The 22,682-nt window shown below is 55.3% G+C and overlaps 1 protein-coding gene across 2 annotated transcripts; it reads left to right on the top strand.

Annotated features, from left to right (window-relative positions):
- The first annotated feature begins 751 nt into the window (after window positions 1-751).
- Window positions 752-21,947, top strand: EIF3B (eukaryotic translation initiation factor 3 subunit B). Of its 2 annotated transcripts, none has more exons than XM_032872797.1 (19): window positions 752-1,208; window positions 5,408-5,600; window positions 7,915-8,034; window positions 8,369-8,426; window positions 8,602-8,730; window positions 8,997-9,154; window positions 11,622-11,753; window positions 11,837-11,903; window positions 12,262-12,308; window positions 13,168-13,378; window positions 14,515-14,587; window positions 15,546-15,668; window positions 17,085-17,163; window positions 17,821-17,959; window positions 19,533-19,658; window positions 20,170-20,247; window positions 20,550-20,658; window positions 20,911-21,027; window positions 21,743-21,947. In XM_032872797.1, exons 1-18 carry the CDS (start codon window positions 800-802, stop codon window positions 21,012-21,014), a joined length of 2,355 nt encoding a protein of 784 aa, XP_032728688.1. In that variant the 5' UTR covers window positions 752-799; the 3' UTR covers window positions 21,015-21,027; window positions 21,743-21,947. The 2 variants fall into 2 exon arrangements, with proteins under 2 accessions (XP_032728688.1, XP_032728687.1); XM_032872796.1 differs by having other exon boundaries at window positions 21,652-21,946.
- Window positions 21,948-22,682: the final 735 nt, after the last annotated feature.

Here is a 22,682-nt window from a genome sequence, read left to right as displayed (position 1 = left end):
CGCGCTTGCGCTTCTGAGGGCTGAGTCCTCCGCGGGCGGAACCATGGTGCCCCTCGGAATGGGGGAAGACGGAATTACCGCCGCCGCCGTGAGCTTGGGAGTATGATTCATGCTACTCTCCCTCATGGGCTCTGACGCAGGACAGGCTTCTTTCCAACAGTGCTGGCCATCTCTGGGCCGGCGGGAGGTCCTTTTCTATTTTGGAATCGTCCATTCTTTTGCCCAGTCAGTAGACGAGTCTAAAAGCGCACGCAAAGAGGGAGGAGCTTATTCGTGTAAGCGAGGGTACTTGTCTAGCGAAAGGCTGTGTCACGACCAAGAGCGTTCGTCGAGCTCGTAGCTTTTTCTAGGGTGTCCTGTAGAGCTCTGTGCTCATGCAATTTCAGTTACTAAGCCGGTCTCTCGCCCCTCCCTCGGCGTGGCCAGTGGTTTGGCCCCACGGCGCAGCGCCCGCCGGGAGAAGCCGGGAGCGGCTGCCATGTTGGACGGAACCACCCGGCAGCACAGACGGGGAGAGCCGCAGCCCCCCCGTGAGTCTGCGGACTGAGCCCCGCAAGAGTGTTGCGAGGATCCGAGCGCGCGCGTGTCATGAGCGCGCTGCTATGGCTGTCGATGCACACGCTTGCGCCTCCGGGGCCCCTCTGGGCACGCTGCGAACATCAGGGCGTGGGCTGCCCCCCTCCTCGAGCCCCGTGGGACGGCCCACCGCACGCACATGGCCCAGCGGCAGGCGCCGCGCGGTGCGGCCTGGGAGAGTCGGAAGCGCGGCGAGGCCGGGCGAGGCGGCAGCGGCGGGCCCATGCAGGACGCGGAGAACGTGGCGGCGCCCGAGGCGGCCGAACCCGGGGAGCAGCAGCAGCCGGCCGCAGAGCCGCCGCCGGGGGAGGACCTGCCGCGGCCCGCGGGGTCCGGCGCGCAGGAGGCGGCGGGCGGCGAGGACGCGGAGGCCGGGTCGGAGCCCGACGTGCTGGCCAAGCCGGCCGAGCCCGCGGCCGACGGGGAGGAGAGGGCCGCCTCGGCCCCCGGCTCGTCCCCGCCGCCGCCGACTGAAGAGCCCCCCGCCCCGGCCGCGGGTGAGGCCCCGGAGGAGCTGGCCGGGGACGCGGCTGCCGAGGCCCGGTCCGAGGGGGCGGGCGGGGAGGACGGCGGCGCAGACGAGCCCTCCTTCAGCGACCCCGAGGACTTCGTAGACGACGTGAGCGAGGAAGGTGAGGCGGCGCGCGGGTGGGGGGGCGGCAGGGGCGTCCCCGCGCTGCAGCTGTCTTCCCGCGCGTAGGGACGGCCTTCTGGGTGTCTCTGGGTCCCCTTCCTTGTTTCCTCTCTCCGAAAGAAGGCGGGGCGGGCCTCTTGGGCACAACTTGGGAGCCTCTTGTGGACACCGGCACCAGGACTTTGGAGGGTGGTGATGGGGGACAGCGCGCAAGCTGGAGCCGCGACCGTGCGTGGCAATTACGATCGAGCAAAGCGGGACGCTCCACGTGCCTCACTATCGCGGGTGACAGTTCCTTATGTGCAGACCCCGGGTGCCCCGAGGGACGAGCCACACTTGTCAAACGCTTGGGACCAACTTCGTGTAGACACTTTTCCGGGTTCATGCGGTGCTGTTCCTTAAACAGGTTGGGGCAGAGTCGGGTTCCTCTCTGCCCTTGCTGCATGGAAGCTTCTGCCTCCAGAGAGTTCCTTCGCAGGACTGTTGAGTCTCCTCCCACATTCCTGTTTAGTCTGTTAGGTCTGTAGGTAGACCACTGTCCTCCTTTTGGCAGATAATCTTTTCTGAATTTAGTGTCACTCATGTAGCTTGCTTTGGTTTCCTGTTTACCTTGATTCAGTTTACAGGTGTTTTGTCTGCTTTTGTCCCAAGAGCTTGTCTTCTAACGACTTCTCTAAGTGGCTAAGCTCATTTGTTTTTATTCATTTATGTTTTGTTTTTAGCTGTTTGAGCCCTCCAAGCTCTGAGGACATCAGTGGATTCCTCTACATTATAGTAAGATAGGAAAGATGAATCATCAGCGAAGTAGCTCAGGCCACACCAAGAAAATCAGATGTCACATTAAGATACGTTTTTTGGGGGGCGCCTGGGTGGCTCAGTGGGTTAAGCCTCTGCCTGTGGCTCAGGTCATGATCTCAGGGTCCTGGGATCGAGCCTTGTGAGCCCTGAATCAGGCTCTCTGCGGGGGAGCCTGCTTCCCCTCCCCAGGTCCCCCCCCCCCCCCCCCCTGTCTGCCCACTTGTGATCTGTCAAATAAATAAATGAGATCTTTTAAAAAAAAAAAAGATACTTTTTTGAGGTATTATGTTTGATCACACTGAGACTGAGTCAGAATCAAACAATTTCAAGTAAAACAAAAAAAAATAAGGAACCAACAGCATCATCTACTTTTAATTTAAACATACTGTTAAAGAGCTCGCTGTTGTTGTCACTATCCTTATAGTCTGTTTCATAAGCGACAGCGTAGTATGAACAGCAAGAAAGGCTGCACAGCTCAGGAACACTTGGGCCGCTGGTCCTGCTGCGGTCCCCTACCTGCGAGAAAACGTGCTCCTTGTGTGGGCGAATTTATAAGGAGGCTGTGTCACTGGGATGCCCACCACACTCTCCCACCCTGATCAACTTTCATTTTTATTGCATCAGTTTTTCTTACATTTTAAAATCTAAGTTTTGGGTTGAAAGTCCATTTTGAGCCCCTGAATGTTTACTCTGCTGTTGGTTTTTTAAAAAGCAATTGTTTGAGCACAAGATTACTACCATGTGAATTATTCCCAGAACTGGGCTGTGTGACAGGATGCTAATGTGGGCAGAAGCCAGCCAGGCCAAGTGACTTCTCGGAGGGCCTTTGGGGGCTGTTGTGATCCTGATACTTTCACAGAATGTCCCAAAAGGCCCCTGGTCATGGGGATCTGAAACTGAGCACATCGCTATCTGGTTGCGGTCAGTGGCCCAGGGACATTTTGTGTTTAACGAGACCTGCCCTGCGGGGTCAGAGTGAGATACAGAAGGTATGGATGGGTTCTTTTGAAAGTGGACAGGGTCTCACAAAGAGGCCTCTTGAGGTGCCGGCAGCTCCAATGTGGTCATCCTGACTCCTGATTCTGAGATGTTAGACTGTTGTCCCGTTGCCTTGTTCCTGTGGTCATTGGTCATCCGTTTAAATTTTCAGCTGCCTTTGATGGTCAGCCAGACAAATACATAACAAATTTTTTTTAAAAAAGATTTTTATTTATTTGAGAGAGCGAGCAAGCGGAAGGAGAAACAGCCCCCCCCCCCCCCCCCCCCCCCCGCCCCCTGAGCAGAGAGCCCAATACAGGGCTCGATCCCAGGACCCTGAGATCATGACTTGAGCTAAAGGCAGATGCTTCGCCGACTGAGCCCCCCAGGTGCCCCCATGACCAAGTTCTTAACTCAAGATGTTTTTGCTGTCAAATATTATTTATCTTTACATTTGGTATTTAGTTTTGAGAATTGCCTCTTCCTGTTTCTCCTGGAGCCAGGTTGGGAATCCATTCGGCAAGAGTAACCTGGCACGTGGGTTGGTGACGATGAAGGACATGCGTCTCTCCGTCGTGCAGTTGCTGTGTTTCTTCACTTACCCAATGTGGGCGCAGTCTTACAAACTAGACACTTAAAAGATTGTGGGAAGGAGGTCACTCTTTGTGTAAAAGCTGAACTTTTTATTGTAAACCTTGTAAATTCAGATCAGGCTGAACAGGCCACTTAATTGTATGGCAGGTGAGCTTTAAAAATGACCCAAGGAGCTGCATCCAGCCTCACCGGGAGGGCGTCTCCCACAGCTGGGACTCTGGTTGGCCTCTTTCCTTCTTTTTTCTCTTTGCTTGCTCTCAATTTTAGCCTTTTTGCAGTTTATAAGGCAATTCTTTTAAAGTAATGCTTTCAGTATCATTTATGAAAGTATTTGAAACTAATTAAAGAGTTAAACAGGGCCTGCTTCTTGAAATTAAAAGAATTTTTTCCTTTCTGAAAGACCTTTTAAACTTTTTATTAAGGGAAATTTCTAGCACAAAAGTGTAGAAAATTCATCTTAACTTGTGGGAATGAAATGCAACAAAGGATATTTTCGGACGTGTATGCTGTTTAGCATGTTGAAATTAAGAGTAGAATTCAAAACTTGAAGTCATAATTAGGTTCCGGGACACACGGTACAGAAGTAAAAGCCACCACCAGTGCTGCTGTTTGAGTTGCAGGACTCTCTAGGCTGCCTGGACTGAGGCAGCTTCATCTGACCTTGTGCTTTAATCTGCTTGAGCTCCTCCTGTAGCCAGTGCTTTGTAACTTTATAGCTTTCCAGGCGAGCTAACTGGGTTGAGGGTTTGTGCAGAGCTGATAATAAGAAGACCTCCTCCGAAACACCATTTGACCTCCGAATGTTGGTCCCTGTCCCCAGCAGTGGGTCAGGGAGTTCATTGGTGCTGGAGCTTCATGGTCCCCCGAAGACTTCAAGGCCAGCAGCGGGCTGCGGATCGGACTGCCATGGGCCAGCGCCCAGGTGGCATCGCATCTCCTGGACAGAAGGCTGTCCTGTCGGCTCCCACGCCTGCGGGCTGTTCCCCCAGGCGGCTTCTCCTGGTGTTCCTGGTGTTCCTGGTGTTCCTCTTTATCCCATCCAGCCAGTTGTCTTATGGAAATGAAGCAAACCTAAGACATTTGAGTATTTAAGATTTGGGTTTTATGATCTTAATTTTTAGGTGACATGAACATAATTTTCAGTTTTGTGTTTGGATTTTCAGTTTTTGAGTGTAGTTACCAACAGAATGGTTACCATGTACTGCTTACTGTGTCCCAGGCACACTCCCGAGCATTTGTGGGTTTACGGTCTGAATGGCTGGGGCCTCCCACGCGCTCTGGGAGGCTCTTCATGGAACGAGTACACCGGTAGTAGGAAGGGGCATCGCTCTGTGCTCTCAGGCACTTGTGGGTTGTCTCATCTCCTTGCTTGCAAGGCTGTTGTACATAGTGCTGGGTACTGTTGGGTTTGAGTTGTTTTGTCTTAACCTGAATGGGGAGAAAGTGCCTGCTTGTGCGTTTGATTCCGGGTGGGTCAAAGAAGGCTCCGTGCTGGAGGCTGTGGCCCTGCTTTTTCTGGAGAAAGGCCCCGTCCTCTTTGTTGGCATTCGGTATTACTACATCTCTAAAAAATTTTCATTTGAAGTCTTCCATTATTTTCAGGAACGAATGGATATATCAGTGGACAGAAGGGGCATGCAGAGTTAAAGTCTTCCTCACTTGTTAAGTTTAAATTTTGATTCAGTTCAGGGCCATGATTTCTTTTGCTCACAGTGAAAGCGTTTATTCATTTTTTTACTTCTTGGAAATTTGTTCAACGTGCTAAACTAATATTAATATTGTGTTTGGTCCAAAAAAAGTCATTTGTCCAATTTCCTGTCCATACAGAGCTGCTGGGGGACATTCTCAAGGATCGGCCCCAGGAGGCCGATGGGATCGACTCGGTGATCGTGGTGGACAACGTCCCTCAGGTGGGGCCTGACCGCCTGGAGAAGCTCAAAAACGTCATCCATAAGATCTTCTCCAAGTTTGGGAAAATCACAAATGATTTTTACCCGGAGGAGGATGGGAAGACAAAAGGGTGAGTGGTGGCGGTCCGGTGGCCGAGGTCCCTATGGATGCACACGGTGCACACCTCCCCCAGTGGTTCTGCTCTTTTTTGATTCCCCACCCTCAGCTGAGGGCTCCATACCCTCGGCAGGAGAGCCCGTGGTTCTGGAATTTGGGCGTTGTGAGTGTGCTGCTGAACTCTTAAGAAATCAGAGCTTTTTCTTTAAATCTTGTGCCATCAGAGCGGTAATTGACATAAGATGCCTCCCGGATAAGGGGACCAGCAGACTGGAAGCTGGCAGGATTTCAGGAAAATTCTATATATGGTATCTTACTGATTCTAAAATGAGCTTTTTCCCCCCTCTGACATTTTCACATCTCTGAAATGGGTGGGGATGCTTCTTACAGTAAAGGCGAAAGCTGTAGTCACGGCTTCAATTAGCAACTTCTCCCCTGCTGTTACCTCAAGTAGCGCATCTGTTAAAATTGGTAGCATGAGGTCCGTGTCCTAGAATTTGCTTTTTTAAAATCGGTGTGAGGTTTTTGTAAACATGACTCTGGTTTCTTTATTTTCGGTGCTGTGTCGTACTCTCGTATCACGAGGCTGTTCCATCAGTTGACGTTGTGAATGTCGCTGTTATGCCTTTTACCCCTTTCAAACACCCCGAGACAACATGGGATTGTGCGTGGGTGGTTCTAACTGGTCCACGTGACCAGCAGAACACGAGTTTTCTTTGCTGTGCTGCAAGCCCTTGGGACGTTTCTCCAGGAGAGTGTTATGTGATACTGGTCTCCATACATGCAGATCGTCTTTTATGGGACAGGAATGAGAAGATGTTAATGTTGATGCTTTATTTATTTATTTATTTATTTATTTTCAGCATAACAGAATTCATTGTTTTTGCACCACACCCAGTGCTCCATGCAATACGTGCCCTCCTTAATACCCACCACCTGGCTCCCCCAACCCCCCAACCTCCCACCCCCCTCCCCTTCAAAACCATCGATTGTTTTTCAGAGTCCATAGTCTCCCATGGTTCACCTCCCCTTCCAATTTTCCTCAACTCCCTTCTCTTCTCCATCTCCTTATGTCCTCCATGTTATTTGTTATGCTCCACAAATAAGTGAAACCATATGATAATTGACTCTGCTTGACTTATTTCACTCAGCATAATCTCTTCCAGTCCCGTCCATGTTGCTACAAAAGTTGGGTATTCATCCTTTCTGATGGAGGCATAATACTCCATGGTGTATATGGACCACATCTTCCTTATCCATTCGTCCGTTGAAGGGCATCTTGGTTCTTTCCACAGTTTGGCATCTGTGGCCATTGCTGCTATAAACATTGGGGTACAGATGGCCCTTCTTTTCACTACATCTGTATCTTTGGGGTAAATACCCAGGAGTGCAATTGCAGGGTCATAGGGAAGCTCTATTTTTCATTTCTTGAGGAATCTGCACACCGTTCTCCAAAGTGGCGGCACCAACTTGCATTCGATGCTTTTTTAATTCTGATTTGAAACTACCTAGGGTAGCTTTTAAGAAACCGTTTTGTGTTAAAAAAAAAAACAAAAACAAAAACTGCCAAATGCTGGTTATGATTCTTACGTTTTCTGTCTTAGAAATCAGGTGGAAGGATAACTTCTTTTTGACCTGCGGTTTCTTGTGTTTGCTACTCTGAAGCATCCTCTGAAAGCCTTTATGATTTTGCTTTTTATAAAGGATTTATTTGCGGGGGGAGGAGCAAAGGGAGAAGGGGTCCCAAGCAGACACCGTGCTGAGGGTGCAGAGCCCAACACGGGGCTCAGTCCCACAACCCCAAGATCATGACCTAAGCTGAAACCAGGAGTCTGGCGCTTAGCTGACTGCCCCACCCAGGTGCCCCTATAATTTTGCTTTTATGAGACTGACGCGCTACCTACTGCGCTAACGAGGCACCTTAATTTTGCTTTTAATAGATAATATCAGACTACACATGTTCTCAGATTTTCTAATGGCTTTATTTGAAAGCTGCCATGCGATACACTTGCATAGTCTTAAAGTGCATGATCTTGTAAGTTTTGACACGTATACATCTGTGAAACCGCTACCACAGTCGAGATAGTAAACATTTCATTAGTCATCTGTTGTCTGATTTGTGATTGTGGTATTAAGGACTTTTGGTCTTCTGTTAGGATTTTGTGTGTGTTTAGGGTACTGCTCCACCGGTGACTTGACTCTCGGGGATGTGACAGTAGATGGGTCACCGGCCTTGATGGTGCTTACAAGTCACATGGATGGTCTTGTTGTGTTGAGCACAGCCTGCCTAGTCTTAGAGTTTGCACTTGAACTCTGTCTCGATTCAGGTATACGTTCCTGGAATATGCGTCTCCTGCCCATGCCTTGGACGCCGTGAAGAATGCTGATGGCTACAAGCTGGACAAGCAGCACACATTCAGGGTCAACCTCTTCACGGACTTTGACAAGTAAGTGCCAATGGGTGAGAGCCCGGGCCTTCACTGGGCAGGAGAGGCTCCGCATCTCTGGGACTGTGCTGGTGACCCTTCGGGGAACTCTGCTCTCCAGGCCCGCCGCTGCAGGCTCCTGTTCCGCCCCAGCCCCTGACACTCCTGGCCACCAGCACCCCTCACCCACTCTGCCCTCCCCTGTCCCTTCCCCTGAGGGGGACAAGGGGCAGCACCACACAGCCTGTGGCCGAGAGCCTCCATTGTCATTGTGTGTGTGTCTCTCCCTGCCTCCCCCCCCCCGCCCGCCGTAGTTATGCTGTGTGTTGCTGATCAGTTTCTTTTTCTCTTCCAGGTATATGACCATCAGTGATGAGTGGGATATTCCAGAGAAACAGCCCTTCAAAGACCTGGTACGTGTTTGAAAGGAAAGCTGGGCAGCCCTGTGGCTTGAAGGCTGAGCTCCTTAGGAGTCGCTCCTACCGGCGTGAGTCGCTCGGACCTCTAGGAGCACGAGGCAGGCATATGGCTTCTTGGATGGAAGTTGATGGGATGTGCTCTACCCCTTGCCTTTGGTTCCTTTTCCAGGGAAATTTACGGTACTGGCTTGAAGAGGCAGAGTGCAGAGACCAGTACAGTGTCATTTTTGAGAGTGGGGACCGAACTTCCATATTCTGGAACGACGTGAAGGATCCTGTCTCCATCGAAGAGAGAGCGGTGGGTGTTTGCTGCCGCATGGGGGCTTGCTGTGTTATTTCCGTGGGCGGCGAGGTGGGGACCCGAGCAGGTGAAGTGCCGTGTCCTTCCAGAATGCATCCCTGAGAACGACGTGCTTCGTTCTGGCTTTGAAATAAGCCACGACATGTGGGGAGGCTTCTTGTGTTTTCTGGTTAAGAGCCTGAGGCGTCGACGCCCTGCAGAAAGAGGAGGCTTTGTGCTGCGTGCTGGGGTCACATTCACACGGGCTCTGACTGCTCCCGCAGAGGTGGACGGAGACGTACGTGCGCTGGTCCCCCAAGGGCACCTACCTGGCCACGTTCCATCAGCGAGGCATCGCTCTCTGGGGCGGGGAGAAGTTCAAGCAAATCCAGAGATTCAGCCACCAGGGGGTTCAGCTCATTGACTTCTCGCCTTGTGAGAGGTAAGCAGGGGGACAGGCAGGTGGGGTCCGTGCTCACGTCGTGCCGGCCTCTGTGCGAACGGTACAGCTCGGATTGTGCCGTAATTTCAAACCTAACGGAAGTGTCCCAGGAGACATAGGAGGGGCTCGTGTGTACCCTTTGCTGACGTTCCCCGCTTAGCGCTTGGTGGGGTTTGCTTTATTGTTTCTCCGCCAGACACACGCGACTTGGTCCCGAGCCACTGGGCCTTAGGGGAAGCATGGTGGGCCCCCCCCACCCCGTGCATTTCTGGGCGCTCATGGATGGCCTCGGGGCCCAGCATGCCCTGTGGCACCGCTCTTTGTGTCCCCTGTTCAGGGCTGTCCCCAAGCCTTCCCTGTTGTGTCCCCTCTGTCCAGAAGAGGTCGGCCTCCGACCACGTGGTCTGACTTCACCGTGAGGTCGTGACAGCCCCCCGCGTCCCCAGGCTCCTGAGACGTGGCTCTCCTACATCTGCTCTGCTTTTGAGTTTTTTGGTATAAGAATCTCCTAACACCAGGAAAACTAGAGAGAGGATGTTGGTAAGGTTTCTATGGTAAATATCTAGCTTTAATGATTTCTCATTTTGCCATTTTTAATTCCAAACGGTTTAGGGCAGGGGTGCTTTGGTGGCTCAGTCGGTGCAACATCTGCTTTCAGCTCAGGTCATGACTCTGGGGTCTTGGGATTGCGTCCCGTGTCAGGCTCCCTGCTCAGTAAGAGGCCTGCTTTTCTCTCTCTACTTCTCCCTCCTGCTCTGCTCTCCCTTGCTAGCTTTCTCAAATGAACGAATAAAATCTTAAACCCTATCTGTTGAGGCGCCTGTGGCTCAGTGGGTTAAAGCCTCTGCCTTTGGCTCAGGTCATGATCCCAGGGTCCTGGGATCGAGCACCGCATCGGGCTCTCCGCTCAGCGGGGAGCCTGCTTCCTCCTCTCTCCGCCTGCCTCTCTTTAAAAACAAAACAAAACAAAAAAAACCCTACCTGTTTTGGGCATTTTGGACAAGTGCTAGGTTGCTCTAGGAAACAGGCATTGGTCCGGGTGAAGGCGTGCGTTCTCTCTGGTCATGGTTCTTTCTTCCTGGCTGGCAGCCCTGACTGGTCCCCTCAGCATCTTCTAATGTGCACGTGCACCCGCGTCCGGCCCTAGCACCCGTGTGTGCAGTCCGTCTGTCACCCTGTGTGGCCCGCCCTTCACATGTGGCGCTTCAGCGGCTTGTGAGGAAGATGGGGCCGCTGGGCGTGCGTGTCTGATGCTTCCTCAGGGCGGCCCATAACTGGCTCCTTCCATCCTTGTGTTTCTGTGAACCGTGACTTCTCTGTGATGGACGGTTCTTAGTTTTGATGAAGTCGTTTTCCTGGCATGTCTTCTTGGAGGTCTCACGACTTCACAGGCACTGTCACCTTCTGGGGACAGGACACCTGAGGTGCTCCTTACAGTGGCCGCGTGCTGGGACCCGGTGTGCGTGGAGACTCCCCGGCCCTGTGCGCGGATGGCGAGTGCGGGGAGGAGCCCCTCCGGCCGGCCAGCGGCTGCTTTCAGCTGCGTCCCAGACTCGTGTGGTGTCGTCGGTGTGCATAGACCTCTCTGTGCCAGGCCAGCCCCCCGGGCCATCTTCCTCAATGTCTGTCCCTGGTGCTCCCAGGAAGCCCTTGTGTGAGGCAGCAGCGCCTGCTTCGTCCTGCAAAGGGGTGTGAAAGGACTATTTTCCAGATAAGCAGTGAATCAAGCTGTTTCTGTCATTCTGCGTGGCGGCGTCACATTGATATAGACGTCCGGGATAGGTCTGTAGGGGGAACTTCGTAACTTGGGGGTGCGGGTGACTCCAGCCCATCGGGAGGCCCTCGGGGCACCTGGACAGCGCCCATCCTCGGCCTTTTCTCCTCGAGTTTGCTTCTGCCTTTTCCTGAGTCTTGTTCTGAGGGGGCCCTCTGGCTTAGATGGTTGTGCTGTGTTCAGCAGAGTGAACGGGGGCCCTGGGCGTAGACAAGCCAGCGTTGGGAGAGTGAGGAGCTCCAGGCACAGAGATTGGCCTAGCTGGATGAGTGCTGGTTTTTGAAATGCACGTAGCCAATCTGTTTCCTTCCCTGGGCCAACTAAACATTGACGAAAATCAAGAATGGCACCCCAGTCCGTCTGGAACACACGCAGACTTCGGTTTGGTATCTGCTGGGTCTGCCAGTGTCCTGATTTTGTGGAGAAAGCCTTCAAGGGGGCCGCCCCTGGAGTGCCCTGGTGCCTCGCAGATGGTCTGCTCCACGGTCAGAGTGGGTTGTGGGGGGGAGAGCCTTCCCAGAAGACAGGGTTTGGAGACCGTGCTGAGTCTGACAGCCGCTCCTAGGCCTGGCGCCGTCTGCAGTGGAGGCTCGGTGGGCACCAGTGCTCACCTCGCCCACACACAGTGTGACGCGTGGGGAGGAGAAGGTGGGACGGTGAGCGGGATCATCAACAGTGTTCCCTTTGTGACAGGTATCTAGTGACATTCAGCCCCCTGATGGACACTCCGGACGACCCTCAAGCCATCATCATCTGGGACATCCTGACCGGACAGAAGAAGAGGGGTTTCCACTGCGAGAGTTCAGCCCACTGGCCGATCTTTAAGTGAGTAAATGTGGTGGCCCGTGGCAAGCGTGTGGGAGTCTTCTCTGCTCACAACAGGGCCTGACACTTCTCTTCTCTCTCAGGTGGAGCCACGATGGTAAATTCTTCGCCAGAATGACCCTCGACACTCTTAGCATTTATGAAACTCCTGTAAGTGACACGGTTTCCTGGGGGCATGGTTTTCCCTTGTCTCACGGGTGAGGGGACGGGTAGAGCAGTGAATGTGTGCAGAATGACGGGAGCCCAGCCTTTCTGCAGTTGCCCCTTTCCCTTGGCTACCCTGATGTGCCTGTGCTGTTGCCGTCAGTCCGGGATAGGAGGAAACAGAAGGGCCTTTGGAGATGGGTACTTTGCTGCTGCGGGTGAACTGTTTCCTTGCTGTGTGTTCCCCGCTGGGCTTACTTGTTGGGCTCATTCCAGAAACTTTTGTTTCCTTTTTGAGAAAATGCAGGTGTGTTATGGAGAGAGTGGCGTGATTTAACTCCATTGTAACCCTTGTTTTTCCCAGTCTATGGGCCTGTTGGACAAGAAGAGCTTGAAGATCTCCGGCATAAAGTGAGTGAGTGTTGTCACAGGTGGGCTGTAGGAGCGGGCGGCCCCTGCTCCGGCACTCAGTGCTTCCTCAGCTGGAGAGGACACTGTGTCCTCGTTCTGGTCCCCAAGGGCGGCATGGCAGGCCCCGGCCCACCACCCCTGGCCTGCTTGTTGCGACTCTGTGGGGCTCACGGCCCACATTCCCTTCTCTTGCATGTAGACCCTTTGTGCAGTCCCAGGCTCTATTTTGTGTCCTGCTGCTTCCTGGGGACTAGAGACTCGGGCTGCAGTCTTCGGGGAAGACAGGCGGAGGGCGAAGGGCTCCACGTCGCTGACAGGCTTCTGTGAGGTCTGCTGACCAAGCAGGGGTCTTGGGTGGTCCTCGGTGAATGGCCCAATGCAGGCACACTCGGCTCATGTGCCCCCTCGAGAGGGGCCTGTCTCTGCAGAGAGCGGTCAGTCGTGCAGGGACATGAATGGTTCTCTTTTTGGGTTGAGTTCTTGGGCGCAAGGGTGGCTCACGATACGAGCTACACCAGGAATTGGTTCCCCATCACCATCACAGTAGAGGGAGTCTGGGTTGTGAGGGCGCCTGGCCTCTAGGTGACTGCACGCTGGAAGCCGGTCCTCCCACCGTGGGACCCCGTCACGCCCTCAGGCCTGCTCTTCCCTGAGCGCTGGAGGGTGTTGGGCATCCACTGGGGCCCAGCAGCTGCAGGGTGTGGTGGGGGCAGCTCCCAGGGCAGGTGGCTGTTGCCATGTGGCAGCAGAGCCGCCGGGCTGGTTTCTGGCCGGTGAGCCCGATGTCCGCTACTCTGCTCCCTTCCTGGTGGCGTCCTGGCCACTCCTCAGTTGACACTGTGTTCTCTTTGTCTTGCAGGGACTTTTCCTGGTCTCCTGGGGGTAACATCATAGCCTTTTGGGTGCCTGAGGACAAAGATATCCCAGCCAGGGTCACCCTGATGCAGCTGCCCACCAGACAAGAGATCAGGGTTCGGAATTTGTTCAACGTGGTGGACTGCAAGCTGCATTGGCAGAAAAATGGGGATTATTTGTGTGTCAAAGTGGATAGGACCCCCAAAGGGACCCAGGTGAGTGGATGCCCCCGAGCAGAGGCCCCTCCTTCCAGCTCCACGCCCACCTCCTGTTTAAAGGGTGTCAGTGGCTTGTTTGTTTGCACCTGTGGCTGGTCTTCAGCCCCACTGGCTTCTTGGTATCCTCACAGGCCTGTGCGGTCCTTGCCACGTTCTCTTTTTTTTTTTTAGATTTTATTTATTCATTTGACAGACAGAGATCACAAGTAGGCAGAGAGGCAGGCAGAGAGCCCTATGTAGGGCTCGATCCCAGGACCCTGGGATCATGACCTGAGCCGAAGGCAGAGACTTTAACCCACTGAGCCACCCAGGCGCCCCCCCCGCCACATTCTTAACTGGAGAGTGTTTTCATCCTCTAGAAAAGCCCGCACCCGTCAGCACCCCAGTGCCCCATCCCCTTGGCTCCCGACACCTGCTGCTCCACCTCCTTCCCACACAGAAGTGTCGAGACACTTGGTGGGAATGAAGGCATGCATCGTGCGGCCTGGCCTCCTTCACAGAGCACGTTTTCAGGGCTCCCCTGGCGCTGTGGCATGTGTCTGTGCCTCATTCCGGGTCAGTGCTGAGTGGTGCTCTGCTAGGTGGCTGTACCAGCCCGTGTGCACGTGCCTGTGGGTAGATCCACCTGTCATCTGCACCCTCAGGCTGTCCGGGATGAGGCAGCATCCTGGTTTCTGTTTAATGCCCGTGTCCAGAAGATCGCTGCAGGGTCTCTTTCATACTCTCTCTCTCTCTCAGAAGATCGCTGCAGGATATCTCTCTCTCTCTCTCTCTCTCTCTCTCTCACACACACACACACACACACACACACACACACCCCGGTGCTGGGCCTCCAGGGCGCTGCGGAGTTTGGCAGACAAGCTGCATTGCGTAGCCCTGAGCCTCCGTGCGGGGGTGTGACAGGAGGGCCGAGGGACCCTGCTGTCCTGCACCGGGATGGCACCTGTGAGTGCCTCTGGTGGTCCAGGGTGCTGGCTGGAACCTCCCGGGCCGAGTTCCATCACGTAGATACTCACACACCTTTACCGACTGTGCATGTGTCCTCTTCCGTCCTGTTCTCTTGTCGTCGGGGTACGTTTTTCTCGCGCTTTCAGTTTCCACAGTATCACCCCCATGTTTTCTCTCCCGAACAGGGTGTTGTCACAAATTTTGAAATCTTCCGAATGAGGGAAAAACAGGTGCCTGTCGACGTGGTGGAAATGAAAGGCAAGTTCCGTGTGGTCCCTTGTGGTCACTGGTCCCCATGTGCGGCCCTCTGGGCCCTGGAGCTCTGCGCTGCCCACCTGCACAGGTGGCTGCGGCCCTGACTGCGCGCACTGTCTGCCTCCCGGGCCTGAACACCAGCGTCTCCATTCGGGCTGCCACGCGGCTTGCCCTCTCTCTCTTTACACCCTTGCCGGGCCGAGGAGCGAGGGTCCTGGCCAGTTTCCGGCTGAGAGATGCGCGGGGAGTGGGTTTTCCTTATGTTTATAGCGAGTGGCAGTGGAAGGGCTTTTCACGTGACAAACGAGTTCTCGGGTGATGAGAGCTTTATTCTGGGCCTAAAACCGAGCAGGTTCTCTGGTGCCTCCAAGTGCGAAGTGGAGCCTGTGTCGCTGGCGGGTTTTGTGTCTTAGTTGTGTTCTGGTCTGCGAGGGAGAGGAGGACAGAGCAAGAGGGTACGGCCTGGGTGCTCTGTGCTGTCTGCTGCGAGGGACCGTGGAGTCCTGTATGGAGAACAGAGGCGAGCGCCAGCAAGCAGGGTGCACTTAGGCGGCATTCCCGCCTGGCCAGGCTGGTCTCACCCAAGTCCCTGTGCCCTCGTTCCTAGGCCTCCCGTGTGGTTTAACAAACTTAAGGATTTTGAGTGTTTTCTTTGGTTGAGTTTTGAAGGCTGTGCAGGAACATCGATTAGGAACGTTACTTCGTTACGCGACCAAGAAAACATGAGACTTAACTTTCTTTTTTTTTTTTTTTTTTAAGATTTTTAAAATTTATTTATTTGAGAGAGAGACAGAGAGAGCATGAGAGGGGAGGTCAGAGGAAGAAGCAGACTCCCCGCAGAGCTGGGAGCCCGATGGGGGACTCGATCCCAGGACTCTGGGATCATGACCTGAGCTGAAGGCAGTCACCCAACCAACTGAGCCACCCAGGCGCCTAAGACTTAAGTCTTTCTTGATTGCAGAAACCATCATAGCCTTTGCTTGGGAGCCAAACGGGAGTAAGTTTGCCGTGCTGCACGGGGAAGCTCCGCGGATATCCGTTTCCTTCTACCACGTGAAGAACAATGGGAAGATCGAGCTCATCAGTAAGTAACCTTGCCCTGTTGATGGGCGCACGGGAGGGAGGACAGACGGACGGGCCCTCTGGAGGGTCACTGCACACGCTTATTCTGCTGGCTGGGGGCGCTGCTCAGGCTGTCCCGCAGCCAAGAGGGCCCTGTGGCTCTGGCTTTCCTCGCGGTGGCCGCACAGGCTGTGGCCCCTCAGGGAGCTCCCACTAGGCTCTCCAAGAGAGGGGTTCTGAGCAGATGCACTCTCTTTCTCGTGGCCACAGCTGTTGTCTCTTTGCTGGGGACCCCGTCTTGCTGTGCTCTGCTCCGCTTGAGAGGGGCCCCCCTCATTCCTTGGCCTCCCTCAGTGACCCGCTCCTGGTTGCAACAGGCCCTTCCAGGGCATCGTCTACCATGGGGTGAACAGTTGCTTGTGTCGTGTGGGGACCTCAGCAGTGGAAATGGGCTGTGTGTCCCCGTACCCAGCGGCTCCGGTGCTGAGCTTGTCCTGAGGGAATGCTGGGAGCTCAGCGGTGTTCCCAGGAGACAGGGAGCGTGTCTGTCACCAAACCGACTGCACTATTAATTCCCTGTGATGTAGAAGGAAAGAGGGGCTGTTTGGGCTGCCAGGAGGTTGGCACTGTCTCTGGTTAGAAAGCAGGTTTGTGAGTAGCCAGTGTAGACACACCTTTCTTTCCTGAGGGCTCAGGGTTGCCCACTTGGAAGGGTGACCATGTGGGGCCTGCTGACATGTCCATGGCCGTTCGGGGACATCTTATGGCTTTCTCTCCCACCTTTATCTTGGTCTGAGAATCCTGCCTGGTGGGCTCTGCTGCCATTCCCCATCTCCCTGTCACCTTCGGCCCCGGTCTGTGGATCCACTGCAGGCCCAGGTCGGGCTGGGGTTCACTTTGTGCCCTTGACTGGAGGCCCGAGGGTGAAGGCTGAGTGCTGTCCGCTCTCCAGGGGCTCTGTGGGGTCCTTGTTGGATAGAGCTGGGCTGTGCGGTTGGAGAGATGGTGGCTTTCACGTTTTTGACCGCAGCATTTGAGAAAGGTGGTTTGAGTCACTGGATGGATGGATCTTGGGCTTTTTTGGGTCCTGTGTCTCTACACTGGGTGAAAGGGTGGGTTCCTTGCCCTCATGGAGACCCTGTGACCGTGTTTATAGTGACTCCTCTAACTTCCCTGAGAAGTAAATTGTTTTGAACATGAGACGTTAACTACAAACGGTAACGTAGCTTTAGAATGCTTCCTCTCTTCTTGAAACGTATTTTCTGACAAAGTGAACTCGGCCCAGGGTTTTCCAAAATCATGCTCCTGGACACCGGGCTGGTGTGGGGTGCACGTGAGAACGTACCGCATAGGGCAGCGTGAGCCTGTCGCCCATGCCAGCCACACCCTGCTTTTGGCACCTTGACAGACACTTAACAGATGCTCTTCTTGTTTTCAGAAATGTTTGACAAGCAGCAGGCAAATACCATCTTCTGGAGCCCCCAGGGACAGTTCGTGGTGTTGGCTGGCCTGAGGAGGTGGGTTTCTGCGGCCTGATGCCTTGTGCTCGAGGTTCCCAGCTCTCTGTGGGCCACTATGGGGCCTGATTTGGGTTCCTCCGCATGGTGCTGGAGCGTCCTCGTGTGAAAGGGCTGTCCCCGTACTTTTGGTGGATGGGTTTATTGTGTTTCCATCTTGCCCAGACTTGGGTTGAAAGCAGGTCATGAAAGCAGTGCGAGTGTTTTCTGTCTGGAAGATGTGGGAGTATTGCGACGTTCTCATGGTTGAACGAGATGTCTTCCTGGCCGGGCAGTGAGCTCAGTGGGAAACCCGCGTCATCTTGCGGGAAGTCTTTTTGAGCAGATGGACGGGTGCGAGGCTGTTTCTGCAGCGTGAGCATGAGTGCGGCGGCATTTACCCTCCATGCCCCTGCTCACCCGCTGTCCCAGCTGTACGGGAGCCTGAGGTGCCCCTGTCCGCGGGTGCGTCAGCAGAACGCACTCAGAGTTCCTGCTTTCCTGACCTCCATGGGAGGCGCCTGCTGTTTTTAGATAATCTGAGGCGCACACACGGGCTTCCACGTGTCTTCCCCACGGAGTACTTCCTCCTCAACGGCGGGGCTCTGCGTCCACACCAGAGCCTGAGGAGTAGAACGCCTGGAGGCTGTGGGCGCGCTGACTGCTCTGTCTCCCCAGCATGAATGGTGCCTTGGCTTTCGTTGACACGTCGGACTGTACAGTCATGAACATCGCAGAGCACTACATGGCCTCCGACGTGGAGTGGGACCCCACTGGGCGCTATGTTGTCACCTCTGTGTCCTGGTGGAGCCATAAGGTATGGGGCCCCGTGTGGCCTGTGTGGTGTGGGACCCAGCTGTGCTGGGCCTTGCGTGTTCCTGCCCCCCCGCCACACTGGGTCTCCATGAGGTGGGTACTGTTAGTCACGTTTGCTGCCCTGCCTGGCAGCTCCGGAAAGCTCTTCGGTAGCACCCCTGAGACGGCCAGCTTTTCCACGAGCTGGTTGGTGTTCTTTGATTTCCTTTCCTGAGTTGGACCGCCTCTCAGGCTGGCTGCAGCCTGAGACCAGCCCCCTTCCTCTGGAGCAGGAGCTGGGGGGCTTTTTCGGGTGTGCTTTCTCCCCACAGCCGGGAGCTCACCCACACGGGCCTAGGAGGCTCAGAGGCAGGGGAGGGCGGGCCGTGCTGTACGTGCACTTTCCCAGTAGGATCATTTTCCCCTCAAGAAGTCCGTGGTTTGGACCCCCTTTATCTGGTACCCAGTTTGCCAGGCCCTCTGCGGCCTCTGCTGGCCTCTGCTCGTTGGGCACGACCGTGCGGCCCATGCTTGCGACTCTCCTGCCCGAGTTGTGGTTCCCTTGTGTGGGGGGGGGGGTTTCTGCCTCAGGGTACCACTCCCCCGCCCTGCTCTGTTTTCCTTTTCCGGGTGCTTGAGGGGCACCAGGTCCCCTGAGGCCACTGTTTACACTGTATTTCTTCTTTTTACTGTGTGGTGTCATGTGGGCTGGGCCTTCTCTGGTTCTGCCTGGCACGTGGTCCTCATTCAGTCGTGCTGGCTCGGGGGACAAGTGCCACGTGGGAGCCACTGGAGAGAGCTGCTTGCCCGAGGGTCTGGGACTCCCCGAAAGGACATGAAAACGTGTGTGTGCACTTGTCCTCAGTCTCAAACATCCGTAACTTGAAAAACTTCAGAAATGCCACACTCATGAGCGTGAGAGGCTGTGTCCAAGGTGGTTCTGTGTGGCATGCATGTGCTGGCGGGTCTGCAGCCGTGTTCCCATGCTCAGTGCTCCTGGGCTGCTGGTGAGCTCCGCCAAGCCTTTTTTTCAGCCGAGTCTTTCTTGCTGGTGGACGTGCTGAGACTCGAAGGAGCTCATGCACGTATGCAGAGCCTGAGCAATCAAATCAGCGTGATTCTTTGTGACAAAGCACAAACGTGCGGGAGCTCCCACCCCACAGCCATCCCTGAACACTGTGTCTTGGAAAGAGCCTGTATGTTGGGGCCAGTGTCCGGTGCCCCAGGCTCCAGAAGGGCCAGTCTGCAGCGAGACGGCCCCGGTGCCATTTCCTTTGTCAGGAAAGATGCCCGCTGAGCGGGAGGGACAGCGCATCTGCTGATGTAGTAGCTGGGTTCTGGCAGGAGTGCCTGTGCTGGTGGCTGTGCGGCTGCACCCCATGTCACCTCCCATTGGGCCTGTGGACCGTGTTCCTGGGCTGCGGGCGGGCGCGCCTCTCCGCGGTCTCCTGGGTGCCGACAGCGTAGCTACGTGAGGGCTCCCAGACCATGTGGACGAGATGCTTGGTGTGCTGGGCTCTGTGAGGGCGCAGGGCCAGGAGCACGTCCTGCGGGAGTCACAGTATGAGCAACGCTTGGGCCTCTGCCCCCTGCAGGTGGACAACGCTTACTGGCTGTGGACGTTCCAAGGACGCCTTCTGCAGAAGAACAACAAGGACCGCTTTTGCCAGCTGCTGTGGAGACCGCGCCCCCCCACGCTCCTGAGCCAGGATCAGATAAAGGTCTGGGGCCCCCGGGGCCAGGAGAACGCGGACGCGCTCAGGGCACTGACAGAGACTTCTTTTCTGTCAGTGTTCGGGTGGTCACACCTGAGGAATGGAAACGGGAGGTTTGGGGCGCCCTTTGAAGAGATGCGAGAGCCCCGGGGGCCCCATAGAAAGGAGTAGTTGCAGGGTCATATACTTGGGTTTGTAGGTTGTGGCCAGTCGTGTCCGTGCTCTTTGAGGACACTTGCACGGAGCGGAGGGGATGTAAGCCGTGCTGGCGGTGCTGGGAGAGGGTGTCCGCATGTGTGCAGTCACGGTGAAGTGTGCTGCCGGCGTCAGGGCCGAGCTTGCCGGACGTGGCTCCCGTGAGAGGCAGGCGCTCTCGCAGTGAGACCTGCAGGCGGCGCCGGTGCGTGTGCTCGTGGGCATCTCTGTGCTTGTGATCCTGAGGCTGTCGCACGTTGACAACTTTGGAGATCCTTTGAACATTTCAGTCTTGAGTGTCTTGTCTTTGTTTTTGTTTCAGCAAATTAAAAAGGATCTGAAGAAATACTCAAAGATCTTTGAACAGAAGGACCGTCTGAGCCAGTCCAAAGCCTCAAAGGTTAGTGCTCCCGGACTGAGGGAGGAGCCAGCGTCAGGCCTGGCGGGGACGGCGGCGTGTGCCGCAGACGCTCGCTGTGCCGCTGCCGTGTGCAGACTGGTGGGCCCTGGCACACTTCTCCGGGGGGCTGGCCAGCCAGATGTGGGGGACATGGGGTTGGTCCGAGTGAGGGGAGGGAGGAGGAGAGCACGTGTCCCCATTCCTGTCCCAAGAGCCTCTCCCAAGAGTGGTGCTCACGGCACCCAGGGCTGGCCACGGTGGGGGGCGGGGGGTCTGTCAGCTTTCCCCAACTCCATGCATAGGAACTGGTGGAGAGAAGACGCACCATGATGGAAGATTTCCGAAAATACCGGAAAATGGCCCAAGAACTTTATATGGAGCAGAAGAGTGAACGTCTGGAATTGCGAGGAGGTAACGATGAGCGGGAGACCCGTGGTTTAGAGTATGCGTTAGCTGAGACATTTTTCTCCCCTATCATGTGAGTGTTCTAGTTAAACGTCGCGTGTTGTAAAGATCCTTAAATCGCCAGGGACGAGAGTTTCCCACGGCCGCAGTCGTCTGCAGGGAACCTTGCCGTGTTCACACTGGGCTCTCAGCTAATGCGGGGATGTGGGTGTGGGTGTGAGTGTGTGTGTGCAGCTCACCCTCCTCGCCGGCTCGCAGGTGTGGACACAGACGAGCTGGACAGCAACGTGGAGGACTGGGAGGAGGAGACCATCGAGTTCTTCGTTACTGAGGAGATCATTCCCTTGGGAAATCAGGAGTGACCCAAGCACTGTGGTAAGACCTCTTCAGGTGGGGACGAGCAGGACCCTGATGTGTTCTGTGGTCCCTCAAGTGAGGAAATTCCCAGGGTCACGTCCTTGGGGTCAGGATGTCCCTTGTGTAGCAGTAGCAGGGGTCCCGTGCTCATCCTGGCTGTCAGAGCTGGAGCTCTCCTCTGAGGGCAGCAGGACCTCGAGTCCCAGATTTAGGGCAGGGCGCCTTGTGAGTGGGGTCTGGTTGTGGACACAGGCTGGGGAGGAGGAAGGAGGCCGGCCATGGACCGTCTCCAGATGTGTAGCTGGGAGATGGCCTCCGTGTGTTCCGCAGAGCCAGGAGCCTGCAGAACCCGGTTAGTCAGGCGAGGCAGGGCGCTTCTCAGTGAACGCACGAGGACCCAGAGTCACCCACGGGGCGGGTCCTCAGGCGAGGCTCTCGCTGTGGAGGCTGTCCCCCGGGGCATCTGCTCCTGCTCGTCTCGGGCATCAAGTTGACACAGACCTCCAGAGTCCCTTCCAGATGCCTTCTGAGACCGTGTAGTCAGTGACGGCCCATCAGGCCGCGCTGTCGGGGGTCGCTATTGCTAACGTGCCTCTTGTCAAGGTGTGGAGCAGAGAGTGAGTGCCTGCTCCCTTCTTGCAGCATCCCCGCGTCACGTGCTGGAACCAGGTCGTCCTTCTGCAGGAAGCCTGCACGATGCCTGAATTCTTACCTGTGCTTTCTCTTGCTCTAGACTGTGTGCCCGGATGACCGCATCTCCACACGTTACTGTGCCTTTAGCCCCTGGTCTCCACCGCAGGGGAGGATCGAAGGCACTGCTTTAAATTTTTTCTTGTTTGGGATTTTTAAAATCACACCACCAGTGTTTGTTCCTCACACTTGTGTGCCACTGCAGGGGCCCCTCCCATCCTCCTGAGGTGCACAGCCAAGCGACCTCCCCTAGAGGACTGGTTCTGCCCTGCGCACAGGCCGGCGTGGCTGTGTCCCAGCTGCGTCCCGGCCGCCACAGGGAAGCTGCGCCCTGTAGGCACCGTTCAGGTTGTGCCGGCTTCTCAACAGGCTGAGCGTGGAAATAAAAGCAAACCTGTACGAAAACGCTGTCTTTTCTCCTGTTTTTACACGTAGATAGCGGCCTTGAATTTGGTGCCTGTCCCCCTGCCCCCGGCCGTGGTGGCAGTCTGGGCTCAGCACGCCCGCTGCTGCCGGCCCTCGAGGCCGACGTGGCGAGGAGGGAGGCCTCCGTCCTCCTGTGGCTGTGCGTTTCCAGCTGAGCTCTGTAAAGTACAGCAGCGGCCCCGTCCCTGCAGGAAACGGGCTTATCAGCTGTTGTTTTCTGTGCTCATTTCACCCGGTGAGAAAAACCCCTCTAGACTTTTCCTTGGAGTCGTGCACGTCTGAAGTTGTCTGTGAGAGTTGTCACTTGAGCCACTGTCGTGTGGTGCTCTGAATATCTAACTTCACGTTTCTCCTGGAAAGGGGCAGACGAGGACGTGTAACCTTGGCCCTTATTTATTTGCAACATCTGCTATGGTCGGGCCTTTCGGCTGCCGTGGTTGCACTTCTGTCTGTCTGTCCCGGAGCCCGATGCTTGACATGGGCAGCAGTGAAGCATGGGATGGCACGCTGCAGACGCCCAACCAGGGCTCACATGGACCTGGCAGGTTCTGGGATTG

This window comes from Lontra canadensis, unplaced genomic scaffold (assembly GCF_010015895.1).
Source record: "Lontra canadensis isolate GAN:19392208 unplaced genomic scaffold, GSC_riverotter_1.0 scaffold45, whole genome shotgun sequence".
Taxonomy (NCBI): domain Eukaryota; kingdom Metazoa; phylum Chordata; class Mammalia; order Carnivora; family Mustelidae; genus Lontra; species Lontra canadensis.
This window is presented reverse-complemented; position numbering and strand designations above follow the sequence as displayed.